This window comes from Fukomys damarensis, unplaced genomic scaffold, assembly GCF_012274545.1.
Source record: "Fukomys damarensis isolate Sample0158 unplaced genomic scaffold, DMR_v1.0_HiC HiC_scaffold_36, whole genome shotgun sequence".
In the NCBI taxonomy this organism is placed as follows: domain Eukaryota; kingdom Metazoa; phylum Chordata; class Mammalia; order Rodentia; family Bathyergidae; genus Fukomys; species Fukomys damarensis.
This window is the reverse complement of record NW_022900948.1, coordinates 36,237,042-36,259,401: the sequence shown is the minus strand read 5'-3', so window position 1 is coordinate 36,259,401 and position 22,360 is coordinate 36,237,042. Positions and strand designations below refer to the sequence as shown.

Sequence of the window (22,360 nt, the reverse complement as noted above, 5' to 3'; positions counted from 1 at the left end):
ATATATATGTATGTATGTATGGCTATATATTTGAAATAGAAAATTTAAAATAAAGCTGGAGTCCTGTTTGTTTTCCCTCCTCAGTCTCATTTTTCTCCTTTCTTCTGGAGATAAGCTGTCTTACTTTTTCTCGTTGCTGCGACCAAATACCAGATCCTCAAAGGTAAAAGAGGAAAGATTTATTTCAGTTCACAGTTTGTAGAGGTTTCAGTACATAGTCAGCTGTCTCCAAGGCACCACAGCATGGCTCAAGGACATGGCAGAGGAAAAACAGTCTACAGCAGGGCAGACTGGGAGCAGCAAGAAGCAGCAAGCATGCCTGCCTTCCCTCTGTCCCTTTAGAGTATATCCAGGCTATAAGCATGCTGAATGGTGACACCTACACCCAAGTGGGCCTTCCCATTATCCACACCTAGACTATACTAAACCAATCAGTAGACTAATTTAGTACCATACACTCTTATTCCTACTATCGCACACCCATAACCCAGCCAACTCTAAAAATGCTTACCTATGAGTGCATGAAGCCATAACACAAACAGGATGAAACTCCCTGTACTCTCTCAGTCCATACTTAAATTTTTACTATATAAAGGTATGAAAAAATATAGTGAATATTTAATTTTTAAAACTTTTTGCTTTAAAAGACACATTGCCATTAATGTCCCATAAAATATTCCTCATTGCTTCAGAGACATATATCCCATTGTTTTTGCTACTTTCTGAAGCAGTTCTGAAAGTCCTCTTTTATGAGTGTCTTTAATTGTATTGTCATGGTTGCCTTCATGTGCTGGAAACATTCAAACCTTTTACCTTTCATGATCATTATGACTGGGGAAGAGCCAGAAGTTACATGGTACCACATCTGATTAATAAGGTGGATAAGGACAGCCTACCTTTCCACTGGATGGCACTTGACAGCCACATTCACCAGATTCTTGAGCACACCTCTTAAAGACACTAATAAAACAGGACTTACAGAACTGCTTCAGCAAGTGACAAGAATGATGGAATGAAGTGTGTTTAAAGCAATGGAGGGTACTTTGAGAAGGATTAATGGCAAAGTGCCTTTTACTGTAATAATTTTTAAAAATTTAAGCATTCAGTGTATAGTTTGATCCCCCTGTGTGTATATAGCAATTTGGCTTAGTATATTATATATCCATACTAGTATTCAATTAAGCTTAGTATTGCTTAGTGTGGCTTTAAAATTTTACAAATAAGTATTTTCTTTCAGTGTGTGCCATTGTGCAATTTGCCTTTTCGGCCCATGTTGTTTTTAGGATATACACATTTGTGCATATAGGTGTAGCTCACTTATTTAGCAGCAGTGTACAAACTATGAAAATGCCACAATTTATCTATTCTTCTGTTAATAGATATTTAGACTATTTATTTTTGCATATATTTGGTCTGCTTTCTGTATGTAGTCAGTTGACCAAAAGCAGCACATTGTGACTAATCATGTACACAGCATTTCCTTTCCCATCTTATAAGAGGACACTGAATTCATAGATGTGGCGAGTGTAGAAACAAGGTAGGGTAGAAACTGAATTCTATCCCATTCCCTAAGATGCTTTCTTTTTCTGGTTAACTCTTACAGTCTTTTTAAAATTGCAGGCATGATTTTTGAAAGTTACTATGCTTTAAAAATAATCTGCTTGTTTTATTTTTTAGGTGTTTGTTTAAACTGCCAGGAAAATAGCAAAGGGGATCACTGTGAAGAATGTAAAGAAGGATTTTATCAGAGTCCTCATCCTAGTAAAGGATGTCTTCGCTGTCCTTGTTCAGCAGTGACATCTACAGGAAATTGCACCATAGGTAAGGGCTTTCTCTAAAACTTCATTTCAGAGAAAGAAAAATCAATGGGTCTTTCAATAGTTATAAATTACATTGGTAAATCAAAATCTGAGTGCTATAGATGAAATGGAGTTGTAAAAACAGCAAAAGCTTTCCTTTCTAGGGACTTATGTGCTAATCCAAATACATACGTGAAATGAGACTTAAAATATCTAAAGACCAACCCATTAAGTCAATACAGGAACTTCAGAGCTGAGCAACTTTTACTCATCTATTTCAAGGTAACAGTCACCAGTTAGCCTTCCCAAGGTACTTACTAATGCTGGTCAATTGTGTCTACATAATAATCTTACAAAAACACTTAACTGCTATTTATTCCTTTCATACTAGTTACCTGTTGCTTCTAACCAATTACCTTAATATCTAGTGTTTTAAAGTACTTGGTGCCAGGAATTTAGCTCAGTGGCACTGTTTCTGCCCTGCAAGGTCCTGAGTTTAACCCCCAGTACTGGAACAAACAAACAAACAAAACTTATAATTCCACATATTTTCTGCAAGAAATTTGGGGAAAGTTTAGCTGGACAGTCCTGGTTGGATCCTTTTTTCCCTCCATTCTATTTTAAATATCATAATTATTGAGATGTAATTTATATTACATATAATTTATTTAAAATGTACAATTAAGTGGTTTAGTATGTGTTCAGTATTATGCAGCCATGACCACACTCAATTTTAGAACATTTTAATCACCTCCTCCCATAAAAAAAATCTTCAAAACAAAAACAAACAAAACCCTATAACCATTAGCAATCATTCCTATTTCCTCAAGCCTTAACTAGAGACTAATCTACTTTTTCCCCTGTATGGATTTGCTTATTCCAAGTATTTTATATAAATTGAATTATACAGTCAGGCACCCTGATAGTGACCCCTGTAATCCCAGCTACTTGGGAGGCTGAGGCAGGAGGACTGCTAGTTCAAGGCCACCCTGGGCAATTTAGTAGGATCCTGTTTCAAAATAAAACATTTTTAGGGCCGGGGATTTAGCTTAGTGGGTCTAGTGCCTGTCTCACAAACACAAGGACCCAAGTTCAATCCCTGGTACCCTCCCCGCAAAAAAAAAGTTTTTAAAAGGGTTGAAATATAGCACAGTAGTAGAGTGTCCCTGGGTGTGATCCCCAGTATAGCAAATTAAAAAATGAGTAAGTATATAAGTAAATAAGTGGAGTCATACAATATGGGGCATTTTATATCTGGCTCCTTTTACATAGTAAAATATTTTCAAAGGTCATCCAAGTTGTAACATATATCAATCCTTCATTGCTTCTGATTACCAGATAATAATCCATTGTATGGTTATACAGTACCACATTGTATCTATCCATTCTTTGATTGATAGAGAGTTGATAGATACTTTCTAGTTATTACATATAATGCTGCTATAAATATTTGTATTCATGTTTGTGTGTATACACATTTTCATTTTTTTGTACATACCTAGGAGTAGAATTGTTGAAGAAACTATTAGAGTGTTTTTCAAAATGAGTACCTTCTACATTCTCATTTTTACTAACCTGGTATGAGGGTTCTAAGTTCACCACAGCTTCACCAGTACTCATCTGTCTTTTTATAATTATAGCCATCCTAGTGTGTGTGAAGTGGTATTGCATTGTAGTTTTAATTTACATGTCTCTGATAACTAATTATGAGTTTATTAACCATTTGCTTATCTTCTTTAGGATCTGTTTAGTTCCTTTGTTCATTTTACGTTTAGATTATTTATCAATGAATTGAAAGGATTCTAGATATAAGAGATAGAAGTTCCTTATCAGATACATTATTTTGGGGGCTGGAGATACCAGTGGTGGAGTGTTTGCCTAGTATTCCTAAAGCCCTAGGTTTGGTCCCCAGCACTGTGGGGATAGGTATGATTTGTAAATTTGTTTCTACCCTGGTCCTTAATTTTTTGCTTTCTTAGTTATGTCCTTTTCAGTACAGAAGGTTCTAATTTCAATGAGGTTTAATGTATTTTTTCTTTTGTTTGTGTTAGCTTGGGGTTTCACATGAGGTTGGAATCAGGGTGTTGGCCCTAGATTCAATCCTCATTCTGGCAAAAAAAAAAAGAAAAGAAAAGAAAAGAAAAGAGAAAAAGGCATCCGGGGCTTAATTAAGAGTGCAAATTCTGCTTTTAAGAAGACTTATTCATATGGTTGCTATAGGCAAAAGGCTTCTTCAGTAGCTATTTAAATGTCCTTTCTATATGACAGCTACTTCCCTTTAGAGTAAGTGATCCAAGAGAATGAAAAATGGAAGCTGTAATGTATTTTGTAATCTCACCTCTTAAATCATAGAGATTTTCACAATATTCTAGTGGTTGCACATGTCTGTCCCACCCAGGGTATTCACAAGAATGTGAACACTAGGAGGCAGGTGGCTTTAGAGGTGGTTTTGAAGAGTGCCTGCTATACCTGGTAATGGGAACTGGCATATTTATTTTTTTCATAGGAAGATCTGATAGATTTTTTAAATTTTTCTATAAATAGTAATTAAGCACCTAGCTCATGCTTATCGTCATAGCAGACAAGCGATACACAGATATGAAAATAAAATATGATCCCTATCCTAAATGTTCTGAGAGATAGGAAATCACATAAAGAAACCATTAGAAGTAACATGAGTGTTTATAGGATATCATGGGGCACAGAGGGAAGAGTATTACATTGTACATGGGAATGAATGCCAGGAAATTTTTCATAAAAGGAGTATTACTTATGTAATATGCCTTCTTTGTTATCACCATTTACGTAGATATATATTGACCATTTATGATTAATTAGGACTATTATTTATAGTCAGGAATATGAAAAGGTAGTGTGTTAATCTCTAAATATGCATCCACAATATCAGAATTCTACAATCAGTTTCTTATTTTTCTAATCATATTCATATGTTGCTATTATCAAATAATTTTAAGATTTTAAAAGCTTTACAGAAATTATAAATAATATAGTAGTGGTCCTTGGCTCACCTGGAGTAGCGTTCCTTTTTTGTGTGTGGTTCTGGGAATTGAACTCAGGACCTTGTGCTTGTGAGGCAGGCATGGTGCCACTGAGCTAAATCCTCAGCTCCAGTAGCATTTCTTTTGAACACAGGACTTTACTTTTGAAAGTTGCTTTATAAATAACTGTTGAACTTAATATTGATAAATTTAAATTTTAGAAGCCTTCCCTATGGAGGGATGATGCTAACAAAAACAAGCTTGAGATCATTTGTTCTTGTATGCATTTTCCAAGGACTGTAAGCTCTATAAGGGCAGAAACCATGTCTAGATTTTTAATGATTTTTAGCCCCATTTATGGTGTATAAGTCACATTCCTGTCCCTGGGACAAAATACCTGACACTCACAACTTCAGGAAGGAGAGGTTTATTTTGACTCACAGTTTTAGAGGGTTCTGTCTGTGGTTGACTGGCTCCAAGGCAGAAACAGCACAGCAGAAAGGCAAGGTGGAGGGGAGCTGCTTACCATATGATGGACAGGAAGCAGAGAGAGAAGGGAGGCGTCAGGGACAAGAACACAGCCTTCCAGATCAAGCCTCCAATGACAACTCTCTTCCAACCAGGCTTCACCTCTGAATAATGAGATCTTGGGGGTACATTTTAGATCTCTACCCTAACATCCAGTAGTGGGGTTAATGCTAATAATATATATTGAGTACAAAGGGAGGTTACTGTAACTCAGGATAGAAAGTGGTAATATGTACAAAACTAGAATTGTGAGAGCTTAGGAGAAGGAGGTTAATTTCTTACTGGGAGGTTTTGAAAAGTCACTGTAGAGCAGGTAACATTTGTACTGGTCCTTGAAGAGTGGAGATTGAGATATCTAGAAATATACCCACATAGAGTAAGTGAGAGATCACAGCCAGACTAAAATAGGGACTTGACCAATCTAGTTTTGACTTAAAAGCATGTATTATGTTCAAATGCAGTCTAGGGGTAAGAAGTACTCAGATGATTAGTTTTTTCTTGTTGTTTTTTTGGTTTTGGTACTGGGGATCGAACTCAGGTCCTTGCACTTGCGAGGCAGGCAGTGGAACCACTGAGCTAAATCCCTGGCAGATTAGCTTGATGCTTTCAAAATTTAACTATTTTTAATGAAGAAACTAATATACAAATACATGCAATGCAGTTCTCTGGGTTTATGGGTAGCAGATGCTGCAAGAGAGAATAGCACCTGAGTGGGAGATTATCAGCAATGGCTTTCGAGAGAAAGTGATAGTTTTGTGATGAGAGTCAGCATTTAGTATGTGAACAGAAAGAAAAACATTTCAGATAAAGAGGTCAATAAGGACACAAGTACAGGAATGTTAAAGGAGCTGATTTGATCAAAGAACTACCTTAGAATGGTAGAAAAAAGTATATGGGTGAACCAGGCATGGTGGCACATGCCCTATATCCCTAATACTCAGAAGGCCGAGGCAGGAGGATTGCCACAAGTTCAGGGCTAGCCGAGGCTACCTAGTGAGTTGAAGGCCACTCTGAACTACACAGTGAGATCCTGTCTCAAAAAACAAAACAAACAAAGAAACAAACAAATAAAAGCATAAGGGAGAAGGAATGAAACACGAGACAGGGCTTTTGAATTTTATATCATGAGGTATAGTTAGTCAGACTTGACAGACATGAAAGGTTTTCACAAACCTTGATTTTGGTCCTTCAGTCTATACTGTCAGGATTTTTTTCATATTGGTTGTTGTAATTATGTTGTTGGAGTGAAAAAATGCTGTAAAATGTTTCATTGTGGGCCATGAGTTTCTTGAGAACCAGGAGTACATATGTATTTCATAGAGTATTTTTCTACACATCATTGATTGCACAAGTTATAAATGCATTCAATTTTCACATTTTGTGGCTAAAAGCAATTTAAGTATTTCTGATTTAAGCTCCTTATTGAAATATGGAAAATTATAGGGGCAGAGTTTAGCAAATTGACATCATACTACCAAGTGGGATTGTAAATGGTAAATTAAAATTCCTTATGAGTTGTGTATCTGTGAACATACCAAAAAACTGAGTTGTAGACTTTAAGTACTTTAACTATTTGTAGTATGATATATATATCAAAACTGGGTTTTTTTTTTTGTTTTGTTTTGTTTTGTTTGGTCCCGGGCATTGCACTCAAGACCTTGCACTTGTGAGTCAGGCAGCAGAACCACTGAGCTATTCCAGTCCTCAAAACTGGTTCTGCCACCTGCCTTGCAAGTGCAAGGACCCAAGTTCAGTCCCCAGTACCAAACAAACAAACAAACTGTTTCTTTAAAAAATAGTAAAATAAACAATAATTCATTTTTCTTAAAGAGCATCAGAGATATAATGAATTGCCACAAATTTCATGACCACTATAAATTAGTCTTTCTGTAATAAATTACTTTGTGTTTAGATAACAACATGATTCTGTTAGTATAATTAGTAAATTCTAAGAAAGGAATAAATCAATTTAGCAGATAAATAATGATTTATTGATTATTTAAAATTCATATACAAATTTATTTGAGAATCTTGATTTAAAATTGTATTACAACTTTAAAAAGAAGCACATAGGTATGAGTTGGTATGTTCCCTCTACCTACATTGAAATCACTCCGTTAGACATAAACAAGTAATGTGTGTCAGGTATTACATCAAGCATTAGAGATAAAGATGAAAAATAAATAGCTCATAGTTTAATGGGAGAGACAGACAAGTAATCCGATAATTACAATTCAGGATGATGCATGTTATAGGTTAGCATAAACTATCCCTAACCCAAACTGAGGGAATCAAGCACAACCTTTTAAGCGGCTGAGAAAAGGTTACAGAAATGAATTACTACAGTTTGAATGTGTGAGGTAGAGTAGGAGAGGAAGGCAAGAGAACATTCTGTGCAGAGGAAGAATGTGTGAAAGCTAAGTCAGAAAGGGAAGAACAGGCAGTCTTTGAGAGTACTCATAAGCCTTTTAATACGCTTGAACCAAAGACTGTGCTGGGATGTGAAGTGAAGTGAGAAGAGTTGGGAGAAAGGGCAAAATTATGAAAGATACTGAAAATTCTATTAACTTTTCATTTAATCGGAAGAGCTTTCTCTAGAGAAGTAATAGGCTCAGATTTACTCTGAAGATCATGGTGAATGTAGGGGTTCACTGTGACAAAGAGACCCAGTAAGAGGGAGCTATAGAAATGTAGGTGAGAAATGATGAAAGCCTAAACTAAGACCACTGCAGTGGCCATGGAGAGAGACATCAGAGGTTTGGAAAGATTTTAATAATGTATGATTAATATGATTGATATGAATTGGTAACTATATAGAGGAGGGGAAGAAGAAGGAAGATTGAGAGATGGTGCTTAGTTGTTTGGCTCAGGCAAGTGGAAGAGGAGGATGAGACTTAGGAAGGGAGGATGTTGAGGATAATGTCAGTCACACTAAATTTGAGATACCTGTAAACTCTAGTGCACAGGCAGTTAATTTGTAGTTTGGAATTAAAGACAGAGAAATGGACTAGACATGCACATTCTGGAACTGTCAACCATGTGAGTGGATGAGCTCACTGATGGAGAATGAGTAGTGGGAAGTGAAGGAGGCCAAGGATAGAAGTCTGGGACTCTCAACTTTTACATAGGGAAGGCACAGAGAAAGTTTTTGTTGAGACATATTTTGTACAGCTTCTCATTCCCAAAAGGAAGAAATAAAGAAACTACGAGAACACCTATCTGTCACAATTATTTGGCCTCTGATATAGCATGTTTTTATTTTACTTTCTACCTGAGTAGGTTTTCTGTATGACTCTATCATTCCCACAGTAAGCTGGGAAATTGTACTTAAAGGATATATAGTTTGATTCTGTATGTCTCTTACCATACAGGAGGTGGTAAGAGAAGAGATGGTAGGGAGGGTTTATCAATCTGTTTGGAAACTAATAATTGTTTTTACATTTTATTATAGCTCAAGAATTTACAGAATTATTTTGATGTTCTCTCTCTTTTAGAATTGGATGAATTGGAGCCTAGATGTGTCCAGTGTAAAGATGGTTATACAGGCCAGAACTGCAATGCATGTGAAAATGGCTATTACAATTCTGACAGCGTCTGTATACCATGCCAATGTCATAGCCATGTGGACCCAATTAAAACTCCAAAGATTTGTAAGCCTGAGAGTGGTGAGTGTATCAACTGCCTCCATAACACCACTGGGTTTTGGTGTGAGAACTGCCTAGAAGGTTATGTTCGAGACATCGAGAAAAATTGCATCAAGAAAGGTAAAACTTCACCTATGGTTGTAAATTTAATATCTAAGCCTAGCACTGAGAAATTTCAGGACGGATACCTTTAGCTTTGTAAAAACTTTCTAATTCCAGCAGAAGAGTTTCTGGAAATAGATTTTTGATAGATATTTGCCTAAAGAGGTTTCCTTTCCTTTCTGCTTGTCTCCTGATGCTCCAAAGTCAACTCCAGAAATTTGAGGATCAAGACAAAGTCATTACAACAGTGAGACTAAGTGTTCTCAAATTTTTCTTTCATCTATTTTTATTTTTATGTTAATGACTAAAAAGTCTTGTCATTTCTTTTATCTTCTGCTTCCTTTATTCTCATCACTTCCAGTGATCATCAAAGTTCTTTTCAAGTAGGGTCCTATACTCTGGTTAGAAGTTCCAGCTGAAAAAGTGGAGTTAATTCCAACATCTTTCCTGACTTTGAGACTAAGTTGCTCCATGTGTGATGGCAAAAATAATGTTAATATTCTTTTTGATTTTTAAAAGGAGAAGTTACTCAAAGTATTTCTTTTAGGGAAGTTCAGTAGGGATTTATACGAAATTAATGATTATAAATTCAGAATAAGTTATTTATTATATTCAGAAATTATTAGGTTACAGAGAGATTGGACCATTCACTTCTACAAACTACTTTTTGATGTGTTAACAGATGCTGAATATTGGGCTGATATACACTTGTTCTGTGGCAGGTGCCATCTTTCTGCTTTTTTCTTGATATCCCTCTGCTGTTGTGATTGAGGCTAAAAGATCCAGATTGAACCTATCACTAGTACAACCCTGCCACTCAATTGTTTTTCCATTCGGGATGCATACCTTATTCATACCAAGGAACACTTTGTCCTGTGACAGGACCGTGATGATTTTTGTTAGTTATTAGGTAATGTAAACTTTGCCTCTCTTTAGAATAAATTGATCTGGCTGACTGTGATGATGAATAATAATAATTTCATTGAGTGCCACATGCCAAGCACTGTAAGAATCAACTGTGATAATGCTGTACAGTGTGTTAGCTCATTGAATTCATCATGAGAACTCTGCAAAGTAGACATTATTATTCTCATTTAACAGATGAAGAATCTGAGTTTTAAAAAGATTGTTTTATCTATAGCAACACAGTTGGGAGTCCAAAGCCTTTGGTCTTCCACTGAGCTGTGCCATCATTAGTAATACAAAGTATAGTACATTAACTGTAAAATAGCTATAATCTGTACAAAGGAAGAATTACTACATATAGAATTAAAGTAAAGCTGTTTTTTTCTCTTGTATGACATCAATTTTGAGTCTTTAAATTGTATTTTTCAGATGTAGCTAAAAATACACTTTTCCCTATATCTCTTTTGAGGAGAAATTTTCCTTTATAAAATGACATCAGGGCTGGGGTTTAGCTCAGTGGTTCTGCTGCCTGCTTTGTAAGAGCAAGGTCCTGAGTTCAATCCCTGGTACCACACCAAAAAAAAAGACATCAGACATCTTGGACTTGTTTTAGTTCAAATGATTGCCATCTATCCCTGTCACTCTTAACCATGTGATTTAGAACTTAATAGTGACATATTTGCTGCTTTTGAAGGAATTTTATGACTTCATCTATGAGAGGAGGAGGATGGAAAACTCCAACACTGAAATTTTTTCAGAGATTTTAGTATAGATATTATGCATATGGTGAACATCTGTGGATGTAATAATCTGATTTTCCAAACCCTGATTCTTACCACTATGTGTCTTTAAAATTATTTTTAACTTGCATTACTTTAATGCAGAGTCCCATGTCAACACCCATATCAACTTCCACTCTCATGCGTATTTCTTTCGTTGTTTCTCAAAACTAGATAATTTTGTCTTTTACATTTCATTCTCTGTTTTTATTTTCAGAAGTTATTGTTCCAACACCTGAAGGTTCTACCATTTTGGTTTCCAATGCCTCTTTGACCACATCAGTGCCCACCCCTGTTATAAATAGTACATTTACCCCCACAACCCTGCAGACTATCTTTTCAGTAAGCTCTTCTGAAAACAGCACATCAGCTTTAGCTGATGTGTCATGGACTCAATTTAATATCATCATTTTGACGGTCATTATCATTGTGGTCGTACTGTTAATGGGATTTGTGGGGGCTGTATACATGTACCGTGAGTACCAAAACCGGAAACTCAATGCCCCTTTTTGGACCATCGAGCTGAAAGAAGACAATATCAGTTTCAGCAGCTACCATGACAGCATTCCCAATGCTGATGTGTCAGGATTGTTGGAAGATGATGGCAATGAAGTGGCTCCCAATGGGCAACTGACCCTGACGACACCTATACATAACTACAAAGCCTAAGGAGCGAGAACTGTCCTCCTGGATTAAGACACAGTGCTTTCTAAGACAGCTTTGGCCCCTGGGCCAGACAAAGCCTGGGTAGAGTTCGCTGAGAAAGCAAAGGCAAAAATAGTGCATCTGACATCTTCAGGTACAAATTTGTAATGTGCATAGCCTATCTGTTGCTCTTAGTTTTCCCATGAAGATCAGAAGCATTCACTGTTGTTAAGGACTTGAAGTAAAGTATATTTTTGTACCAAACCACATGGGACTATGGAAAGGCTGAACCCCATAATGCTGCCCAAATCAACTTTGACCTCCAAATAGACTGTTGGAGAGTGTTCACCTCACCAGCGGTACCAGGATGATGGATGTGGAGGGGAAAGGACTGCTGGAAGACTTCATCTCCATTCCTGAAACGCATTCTTTTTTAAAGGAAGGTCAGGGATTATATTCATTTTATTGTACTAAAATGTACAAATCATTAAGGAAAAGCTGGCATCTAGGCTATATCATAAACAATCTTGATTGTTTCAAGAATAAGGGCAGAAAAGTCCTAAGAAGAACTTTAGATGGGATTGATTTTTTTCCTCCTAGGATTCTTGCTCAATGATGGGATTAAAGAACAGGATAAACTCAGAGAGCAGAAGGCAGCACTGGGGAGCAGGAAGCTGAAGGTCCTCCTCAGGGCTCAGTGTAAATGATAAATTGTCTAAAAATAAGGAGCATTCCTGCCTCTAAAGAAATAAGGTGTACATAGTTAATGTAGCATATCTGGTCAACATTGTATCTATTTGTAAAAAACGTCATATTTTATCATCTAGAATTTATTTGTACAGCAGTTAATGGTGTTGTATAAAGGAAATATGGAGATTGGTTAAAATACTGTAAAATAGATGGCAATATTGCTAGAGCTGGGACTCTGGTGAGCATCCGTCATTTTTAGTCCCTCTTTGGACACTGTTAAAATTTATAAGCAGTTAAATATTTCTGATCATTTCTTTTCTCACCCTAAAAGTAGAGTTATGTGCTCTTTGGTTTACTGTAGATTCCAGCAATAGATTTTGAAGTCAGTAATTGTTAAGCTGGGACACAGGCTGCATTCTTCAAAATACTCTCCTAATTAGGTACTGGCTATTCTGTATATTTTACATAAATTAATATAAAACATATCCTCATTGAAATATTTTTCTTGAATGTAAGAGATAGTCTTCCAAAAGATAGAAATCTTTGAGCTCTAAAAGAAAAGCCATCATATCCCTTGGGATCTCTTGTTTTCATGCCTGTGAAATGTTTATATCTTTCTCACTTCTGCTCCCAAATAGAAAACCTCTTATATTTGAACATAGCCCATCACTCATTTGCCATGAGGTCTATTCCATCTCTCTGCAGTGCTATAGCTCTTCCATTGTCTTCTTTCTGGCTAGAGGGTGGCTCTGTAGTTGAGGATATATAGTTAGTCCTTGCTTTTACATTCAATTTTCCACCTAAAAGTCAAGTATTCTTGCTCTCATCTATTATATTGACAGAATTGTGGAATAAGCAAGCCAAGAAAGGTGGCCAGAAGTCAAATATAGATTATTTATTAGAAGGAACAGAAAACTGTGAAGTGGTTAGAGAAAAGTAAAAACTTCTTACTGGATTAGACCTAGAAATCAAATTGACCCCTTGGCGTAACCTCCCCAAAGAAGAATCTAGAATTTGTCACCCTCTATAGGAGACCCCTAAGAAGTTCTCAGGGCTCACATGCTGTTCTAGATTGTGTATAGACAGATAATTTGTTTCTGGTACCCTGAGGGTGTTTGGCCATTGCTCACAAGAGTAGACATTTTATTATATTAAAATGATTAGCACTTCTTCTGTCCTTTGTGGTTTGCAAATCGCTTTTCAGTACGTACGTATATTCTTTGTTCCTCATGATAGCCCCCCAAGGAAGTAATGTTCTACCCATTTTATAGATGAGAAGACAGAGGCACAGCGGTGCTAAATATATTCTTCATTGCTGCACGATGTATGTCATAGGCTCAGAATCCAGACTCCCAACACTGCAGCACTTATTATTTTTATTATTATTATTATTTTGTACCGGGGATTGAACTCAGGACCTTGCATTTGTGAGGCAGGCAACGGCACCACTGATTATTTTAACTATAAGCACTTATTATTTTAACTATATACCTAGTGTAAAACTTGCCTAGCTATGAGCACAAATAGGCTAGGAGGAAGAGTCCCCTCTGTGGAACTTTCTGTACTTTTTGTAACTCCAAGGTACAATTCAGGGCAAAACAACTGTGAAGAACTTTGTGGAAAGAACACAGGAAGATTAGTATCTGGAGCCAGTATTCATGATAAGAAAACAAAGCTGCCAGTTTGTGTTTCTTTAAAGTGAGCCATTCCCCCAAGCAAAGAGGAAAACTTTCTTCCCTTAGCATTTGTTACATAGGTATGTATGTTCTGTGCACTGCAGCATTTCAAGGAAATGTGTAAAGTGGCATACCTGCCTTTTCCCTGACATCCTACCCCCTGACAAAAAAATCAGGATTGAATTGAGGATGGTGAGGAATATACATTTGTTAAACAGAAGTTAACCCAATCAAGAAAAGAGTGTTGGAGTCTAAGAACCAAAGTCAAATAGCATTCTGGCCACGTAGAGATTCCTTGAAATAGACCTTTAAAGAAATTGCAAAAATTGAAACACAAACCATATTTACTTTTACATACTATTTAACAGCTCCTAGGCCATGGTCTTATTTTTTATAGTGGAAGAAAAATTAAGGCCTTTAAACTTGTTTTGAATAATATTCTTTAATGGCCCAGGTTTTGCTTGTGAAAATTATCTTGCTCTGAAATAGAAACCAATCATGAGTTCATGTACCATTGAAATCAGACTAGAAGACTAGTATGAAAGACATTGTACAATATTAATTCCTCTAAGACCCCCATGAACTATGGTGTCCAGCAACAGTCCTTTAGAAATCCTACTATTAGAAGAATTTCTGTCTAAGGATTAGGAATGTATTGATTTTTAAAAATAAGGCAATGTGAACCTTACTGAGAAATAAAATACAGTACTGCTGTTAAGTGATACTTTTATCTTCATTAATTTAATAGCCCTTAGCCACTTCTGATAGATGCTTTAGAAAGTGTTCAGTGTGTCTTTGTGCCCCTTACTTCTTCCTCCGTTTCTCTACTCTACCTCTAGGGCTTTGTTATTAATGGAATTTCTCCTACTATAGAGAAAAAATGGTAATAAAACTCCTCTGGACCTAGTCCATAATTTTCTCTAAGGATACCTGGATTTAAAGAGAGGAGAACAGAGAAGACATGGGATGGGAAAAGAAAGATCTTTTTGACAGAATTTGTATAAGTCTCAGATTTGCCCAGGGTAATTGACCATGAAAACAATACTCACTGACCTACTAGTTGGTTTTTGTCAGCTGAGTGCCTTCAACACATGAGCTTTTCTTGTGTTGTTGTGGAAGCAGAGAGCTTAAGCAGTGGTACTTCCCTTGATACATTTAATTGAAACTGGGTTATTAGATTGCTTCCCTTTGGTCCCATTCTTTTTGTAGGATATCTGGTGAACATAACACCATGTATATTGAATATTCCCTGGTTCTTATATTTTAGGGTATGTGCGTAGGAGTTGAATTTCTGCATCTCAATCAAACTTCTCTGACAAAATGTTCCAAGAAGGAAAAAGTAACACAGTATAACCTGTTAGAGTGAGGAAATTCTTTCTGGTCTCAGTCACAAAGAACCTTTGATCTGTTATGATCTTCTTGATAGTAGGGAATTTGCGAGTTAAAATGGGTTTGGGGTGTGTGTGTGTGGTAATGGAAGGTTAATTCATTTTTCTCTTTATCCCTGAGCCAGTGATTATGCCAAGGGGAAAGCAGGATGAACACACTAATTCATCCAGAGGGGTCATATAATATCAAATGGATTAAAGGTTATGAATCATTAACACTCAGTGATTGAATGATGCTTTTTCCAAGGCAATCAAGAGTCTGATTACTTAGGCACATGCAATAACTGCATAAGCAGCTGTAGAATGTGAGCCCAGGGCTTCAGATTTAAGTTAGTCCAAAGACTAACTGATTTTTCAGTGAAGCGTTACTGGTAGGCACAAGCACTCTGTTATAAGTTAAATTGAAGCCCAAGCAATTAGAGAATGTTTCTGAAACATTAAACCTGTATTTATGTCACTAAAATTCTAACACAATTTTAAAAATAAGTCTCATACATATACTGTACTAGACTTCATGATACATTTCTAAATTTGTGTATGATTTGAATATATGAAAGAATTTATACAAGAGTGTTATTTAAAATTATTAATAAATGTATATAATTTGTACCTATTGTAGATTTGTTGTTTTACTTTCTTATGTGGATAGAATTGTTAGAAGCCTTTATGTATGTATGTATAGATACATATACTAAAGGGTCATTTATTATCAACTCATTTCATGAAAATCTCTGAACTCTTCATGTACTAAGTTCGTTTAAAGAATGTTTCCTGCTTGGAGGGAAAATATCACTTGAAGAATATTTCCTCTCTTCAAACAAACAAAACTCCCAGTAGAAGACATATTAACCTGTATGCTTGATGCTTTTGCCTGTCTTCTATGATGTTTATTGGGATTTCCATAAAGATTTTATAGAGAAAAATTATTTCCTTTGGATTTCTTTTTCACACATGTGAAAATTTCTTTCTTTAGTATAAATCTTAAAGTAAATTATGTTCTAAGCATTTATTAGTAACCCATAGAAAGAGTACAAGTTTTTTATTTTTTAAAGGTATGTTGACTATCCTTTATTTTGATAAAGCTATGCAATACTTAATGGAATATCATCTACAAACCCAAAGGGTGTTTCGGAAAAGAAGAAAAAAATAAGCTCAGCATTTGTTTGTGCTAACAGTTTTATAAACTTGAATTGATGTATTCAACTTGTTGACTGGTATTTAAATTTTAAAATTTGGGGTTTTTTTCTTGTTACACAAGAAACTAGGTTTTATAACTTTATAATTATACCTTATATATTTATACATGTGGCTCCATGATGTATATTAATTGAATATTTTTCTAAGGGAATAGAATTAATTGTGTTAAAAGTCAAACAAATTAGAATTTCAAGAGAGAGTAAATGCATATACAAATTCACTACACCAAGATGAAAAAGTTGTTACCATCATCATTTTATAATATTACTTTCATACTTTTGCTGCAAATATCAAGACATTTACTATACTGCATTATCAAAATTGGTTACATTAATTTTCCATATGAGCATATGTCACATTACACATGCTCTATTATAATTAAATCAGTGACATCAAAGTAATCATCATGCCGTTATATTTTTTAAATGAGTTAAATTAAAACAACAAAACATTTTTCAAGAGAATACCTCTGCTTACTAAATGAAAGCCATGAACCATGTTCAACCGAAAATGTGTTATTTGATTGTATAGGTTTTAAATCTTATATCCTAAATTGAACACCACATTTCAGAGTTACAGGAAAAACAGACAAAATGTTTCTTTGTATATATTAAGAGTAGGTTTGGGTAATAAAGGAAGTGCTTGGGAGGAAGTAAATTTATGTATAATTTCCTAGACATACCAGGCTATAGTAAATCTTTTCCCTTTTTCTGATATTATTCCCTCTTCTATAACATTGTTGAGAATGTTTATAAATCTTTAATTTGTATCTTCATTTTTCCTAATGAATACTACTCTTTCTGCAGATATTTTTAATTCCTGTCTTCCCCAAGATACTGCATTCCTGAAGTCAGAAGCATGTATTGTTTTTTCTCTGGCATCTAGCATATCAATGGTATGTTGTAGATGATCACTAATAGTAGTTTAAAAGGAAAGGCACTCAGTACAAGAGTTGGTATGTGCACTTGTTTGGTGAAGTATTATAAGAAATTTATATGCCATTACATTTCTTTTATTTGATTTAGAAATCAAGAAATAATTCTCCATGCATAAGCAGTGGTGGGTCTGCTACGGTTTGTCCCACAGAAATGTGTGCTGGAGGCTTGTTTCCTAATGTGACAATGCTGAGGTGGTGGAACCTTTAAGAAATAGAGTGTAGCCAGAGGAAATTATATCTTAAGACGGATTGATGCTTTTCTCAGGAATGTGTTCCTGCTCTCACAGGAAGTACCAAAAGAATGGGTTGTTATAAGTGAGGCTGGCCCTCTCCGGAATTCCTTTTCTACCTGTGCTGCTTGTCATTTTCAAACACACTCCCACCATTGTTATACCATTCACCTTGAGACCCTCACCAGAGCCCAGCAGAGGGGGGCACCATGTTCTTGAATCTCCAGAATTGTAATCTAAATAAAATACCAGTCTCAGATTTTTTGTTACAGCAACACAAATTTTACCAAATTAAAGATAGTATTTGTTATTCAAGAGAGGTATCAACATATGGGTTTCAGAGAGTCTGAGAAAGCTTTGAGATTGTATGTTCTTTTGTTTGTGAATGAAATTATGTCCTTTTTTATTTTTCCTGGAGAGAGGATCTATACCCTTAATCATAGTCTAAAAAGGATTAACAATTTCTTGGATGGGAATTACTTCACAGTTTTTCAGCAATAAAAACCTTCTCATTGAGTGTGAATTGGTATACTTGTTAAATTGGTTGTGTTCAAAAAAATTTACTCTGGGAATCCTTCATAAGAAAATGACCTAAAAAGCAAAGACTTATTCACAAAAAATATTTTATTGTCTAGAGTTGTGTACAAAGTTCCAAAAAGTAGGCCCAAATTCTAGATGTTTGACAATCAGGATGTAGTTTAATGCATATGCTTTTTGAGATAATACACAGACATCAAGAATTATTAGGAAGAATTATTAAAAACAGAAAGAAAAATGGGACATTTGAAGATGTATATGGAATTGTACTCCTGGCATATAGTTTAGAGAAACTTTTATGTATTTGCACCAGAAGCTATATTTCAAATTCTTCATTGCACCATTGTTTGTTACAGTACAATAATTGGAAAGAGCCTAAATGTCTTGTCAGTAGAAGGATGGATAGATTGTGGTGTATTCATATACTTTGACCAGAATTTTATGCAGTAATGGAAAATGCATAAATCATAGTTATATTCATCAATATGGATGAATCTCAGAAACAGTGCTGAGCAAAAAAAGCAAGTCAGGGAGAATATATACAGTATAATTTACATGAAAAACTGAGAAATAGAATATGTTTAGAAATGCATGTAAGAGTCCTGTAAATAAAAACAAGGGAATGATGAATGTAAAAATATAAGTCAGGCACTTAGGCACAGTGGCACACATTTGTAATCTCAGCTACTAAGCCCTGAAGCAGAGAATCACAAATTTAAGGTCATCCAAGGCAAACTAGTAAGATCTGCTCATAATAAAAATGAGCAAGTGGTCTGGGAATTTGGCTCAGTGGTTGTGCTGCCTGCCTCATGAGTGCAAGGGCCCAAGTTCAATCCCTGGTACCAAAATAAACAAACAAACAAACAAAAATGAGCAAGCTTAGTGGTAGTGTGCTTGGTTAGCATGTGTCAAGGGCCTGGGTTCAGTTCTTAGTACTACATACACACGCACACACACACATGCACCTCACATAACTTTGTAAGAGGGTAGAAGACTAAGATGGCTTCATATGTGTTGGTAATATTCATTGCTTAGGCTGTTTGGGCACGTGGATTTTCACTGTATATTCATTCCTTGGTATTCATGGGGAACCAATTCCAGGACTTCCTAAAGATACTAAAGTCTGTAGACACCTAAGTCCCTAGTATAAAATGGTGTAGTATTTGCATATAACCTATGCATATCTTCCTGGATATTTTGAATCATCTCTAAATTACTCATAATTTCTAATAAAGAAAAGGTAAATAGTTGTTACACTGTATTGTTTGGAGAATGACAAAACAGTACATGTTTAATGCAATATTTTTTAAACATTTTGGATCTATGATTGATTGAAATGTGGGTGTGAAACTTGTGGACACAGGGGACTTACTGTATTCCTTTTAAACAATATGTGAACACATAGATATATATATATGTAACATTTCGTGGTGAAAATTCTTAATAGGTTGTGAACTGGTGGATATGGTATGATTTCAACTATTGTGAGAAATACATATAACAAAAATGTTCAGAAGGAAATACCATAGCTCAAAATATCTGTGCTAAAGAACAAACAATCCACTATATTTTATTTCATAATGGTAAAAAATAAACTCATCAAAAGTATATATAATTTTAAATGTGTATGCGCCTAACAACAGAGCTTCAAAATAAATGCAACAAAAACTGATAATAGTGAAAAGAAAAATATTGGTTAAAAAATCATAATTATAGATGGAGAGTACAACACCTCTCTCAATGTGTAGAACAAATAGACCAAAACCCAGTAAGGGTATAGAAAATTTGAACAACACTATCAACCAACTTGATGCAATTCATGTAGAACACCCCAGCCCACAATAGCAGGCTATATATAAGATGTGATCACAAAATACAGTGAATGCTTAGATTGTGTTAAAAATATATTACAGCGAGAGAAATATTGCCCTTAACATCATCATTGTCACCACTCTCCGAAGCAGTTCTGAAAGTCCTTTTTTGTGAGTATCTTTAGTTGCACTGTGGTAGCTGACTTGATGTCTTGTCCATTCAAAGTGTTTATCTTTCATGGTCATTTTTACTTTGGGGAAGAGCCAGGAGTTCCAAGTGCCAGATCTGGTGGATAAAGTGAATGAGGACAAACAGTAATGTTTTACAAGCCTGCCTTTCTGTTGGATGGCACTCAGCAGCAGCAGCAGCAACAAAACATTTGCCTTAATTTTTTATCACACCTCATAAAAATCATAGTTTTGATCAACCCACCTTGTACGTTCCCTTCAAAGTACATGGAACATTTACCAAGACAGACCATATACTGGGCCATAAAATAAGATGCAATAAACTTCAAAATGACACATTTGACTATAATGAAATTAAATTAGAAGTTATGTATCAGGGAAATTCCAGAGTATTTGAATTTTTATAGTATTTTATATATCTAAGTAACACATAGGCCAAAGAAGAAATAAAGAATGATTAGAAAATAGTTTGAACTAAATGAGAATAAAGCCATAACATTTCCAATTTGTAGGATGCAGCTAAATCAGTGCGTAGAGGCAAATTTAGAGCCCTAATTTCTATATTAGAAAAGAGAAAAGATCTCAAATCAATATCCTAAGATTCTCTCTTAAAGTAGAAGGGGAAGAGCCAAATAATTCCAAAGTAAGAAAAAGCTAAGAACTAAAGGGCAAAAATAAGTAAAATAGAATATAATAGAGAAAATAGAAGAAAAAATAGAAAATAGGACTGAAAGCTAGTCTTGTGTGTGTCTGTGTGGTTTGTTTGGTTGGCTGAGTTTTTGTTTGTTCACTTTTTAGAAATCCAATAAGCTTCTAGCCAAATGATCAGGAAAATTAAAAGAGATACACACAAAAACCCAATGTCAGAGAAGAGAGGAAATCACTGTGGATCTTACAGACATTAAAAGGAATAAAAAGGGAAATTCATGCCAATAAATTTTATGACTTAGCTGAAAGGTTCCTTGAAAGACACAGATTACTGGGCTCACCTGGAAAGAAAAAGATAATCTAAATTGTCTCATATCTGTTATAAAAATCAAATTTGTAGTTTAAAAACCTCACATAAAACATCAGGTTCAGATAGTTTAGTGAAGCTATCTAAAGCCATTTAAAAATGAAATATTGCTCATTCTGCTTAAACTCTCCCAGAAAAAGACACTAGAGGAAGCAATGTTTCCTAACTTGTTCTGTAAGATCAGCAATACCTTGATACTAAAACCAGACAAAAACACCAATAAGAAAACTATAGACCAATATCCCTCATGAACATAAACATAAATAGCTCTAAGAAAATATAAGTAAATTAAATACAACATATTTTTTTCACTTTTTTATTGAGTTTATTGGCACATTTTAGGTATACAGTACAGTTACATTCATTATTGGGATCTTGTACCTTTACATGATACAACATATTTTTAAAAAGTACTTTAGGACTAGCTGGATTTTATCTCATGAATGCAAAGTTGGCATAACATGTAAAATGAAATCATGTGATGATCATCTCAATAGATGCAGAAAAGGCATCTGACGGAATCCGGTATATATTTATGTATGTATGTATTTATTTATTGGTACTGGGAATCGAACTCAGGCCCTTCACTTTCGAGACCGGCAGTGGCGCCACTGAGCTAAATTACAGCCCCAGTATTTATTAATAATAAAAAAGATGACATAGATGACAATGATGTGATACTCTCTTGTGATATTGTGATGTAATAAAAATATATATTTTTATCTTTGTCTGGCTCCTGGCCGGATATCCTAAAACCCTTGAAGCTTCCTAAAATGATAAGAGCTACAGAAGCAAAGGAACCAAACACACAATTAGAAGATTGGAACTTCCAACCCTATCTTTCAACTTTGAACCTCTGGGAACGGAGAAGGGCTGCAGATTGAGTGTAATGGCCGGTGGTCAATGACTTAATCACACCTACGTGATGCAGCCTCCATAACAAATCTGAATGAGGGGTCTGGAGAGTGTCCCGGTTGGTGAACACATGGAAGTGCTGGGAGGATTGTGCATCAAGCTCTGCTTCTACCCGCACCCGCATACCTAACCTTATGTACATCTTCCATTTGGCTGTTCCTGAATTGTATTCTTTCTAAAAAACAGTTAAGCATAAGTAAGCTTTTTTCCTGAACTCAGCCACCTACTCTAGCAAATTATCAAACCAGAAGGAGTCATGAGAACCCTCAATTTATAGCCAGTTATTCAGAAGCATGGGAGGCCTAGCCTCTTGATTGGCATCTGAAGTAGGATGGTCCTGTGGGAGCTGTGTCCTGAACCAGCAGGATCTGAT

At 35.5% G+C, this 22,360-nt stretch overlaps 1 protein-coding gene across 1 annotated transcript in view; it reads left to right on the top strand.

The window, feature by feature from the left end:
* Positions 1-15,340, top strand: part of Megf9 (multiple EGF like domains 9) — a 112,574-nt gene extending 97,234 nt beyond the window's left edge. The window contains exons 8-10 of the mRNA XM_010602977.1: positions 1,678-1,821; positions 8,821-9,090; positions 10,975-15,340. Coding sequence (XP_010601279.1) covers positions 1,678-1,821; positions 8,821-9,090; positions 10,975-11,426 — 866 coding nt within the window. The 3' untranslated portion in view covers positions 11,427-15,340. The remainder of the gene's footprint in view (positions 1-1,677; positions 1,822-8,820; positions 9,091-10,974) is intronic.
* The last annotated feature ends 7,020 nt before the right edge of the window (positions 15,341-22,360 follow it).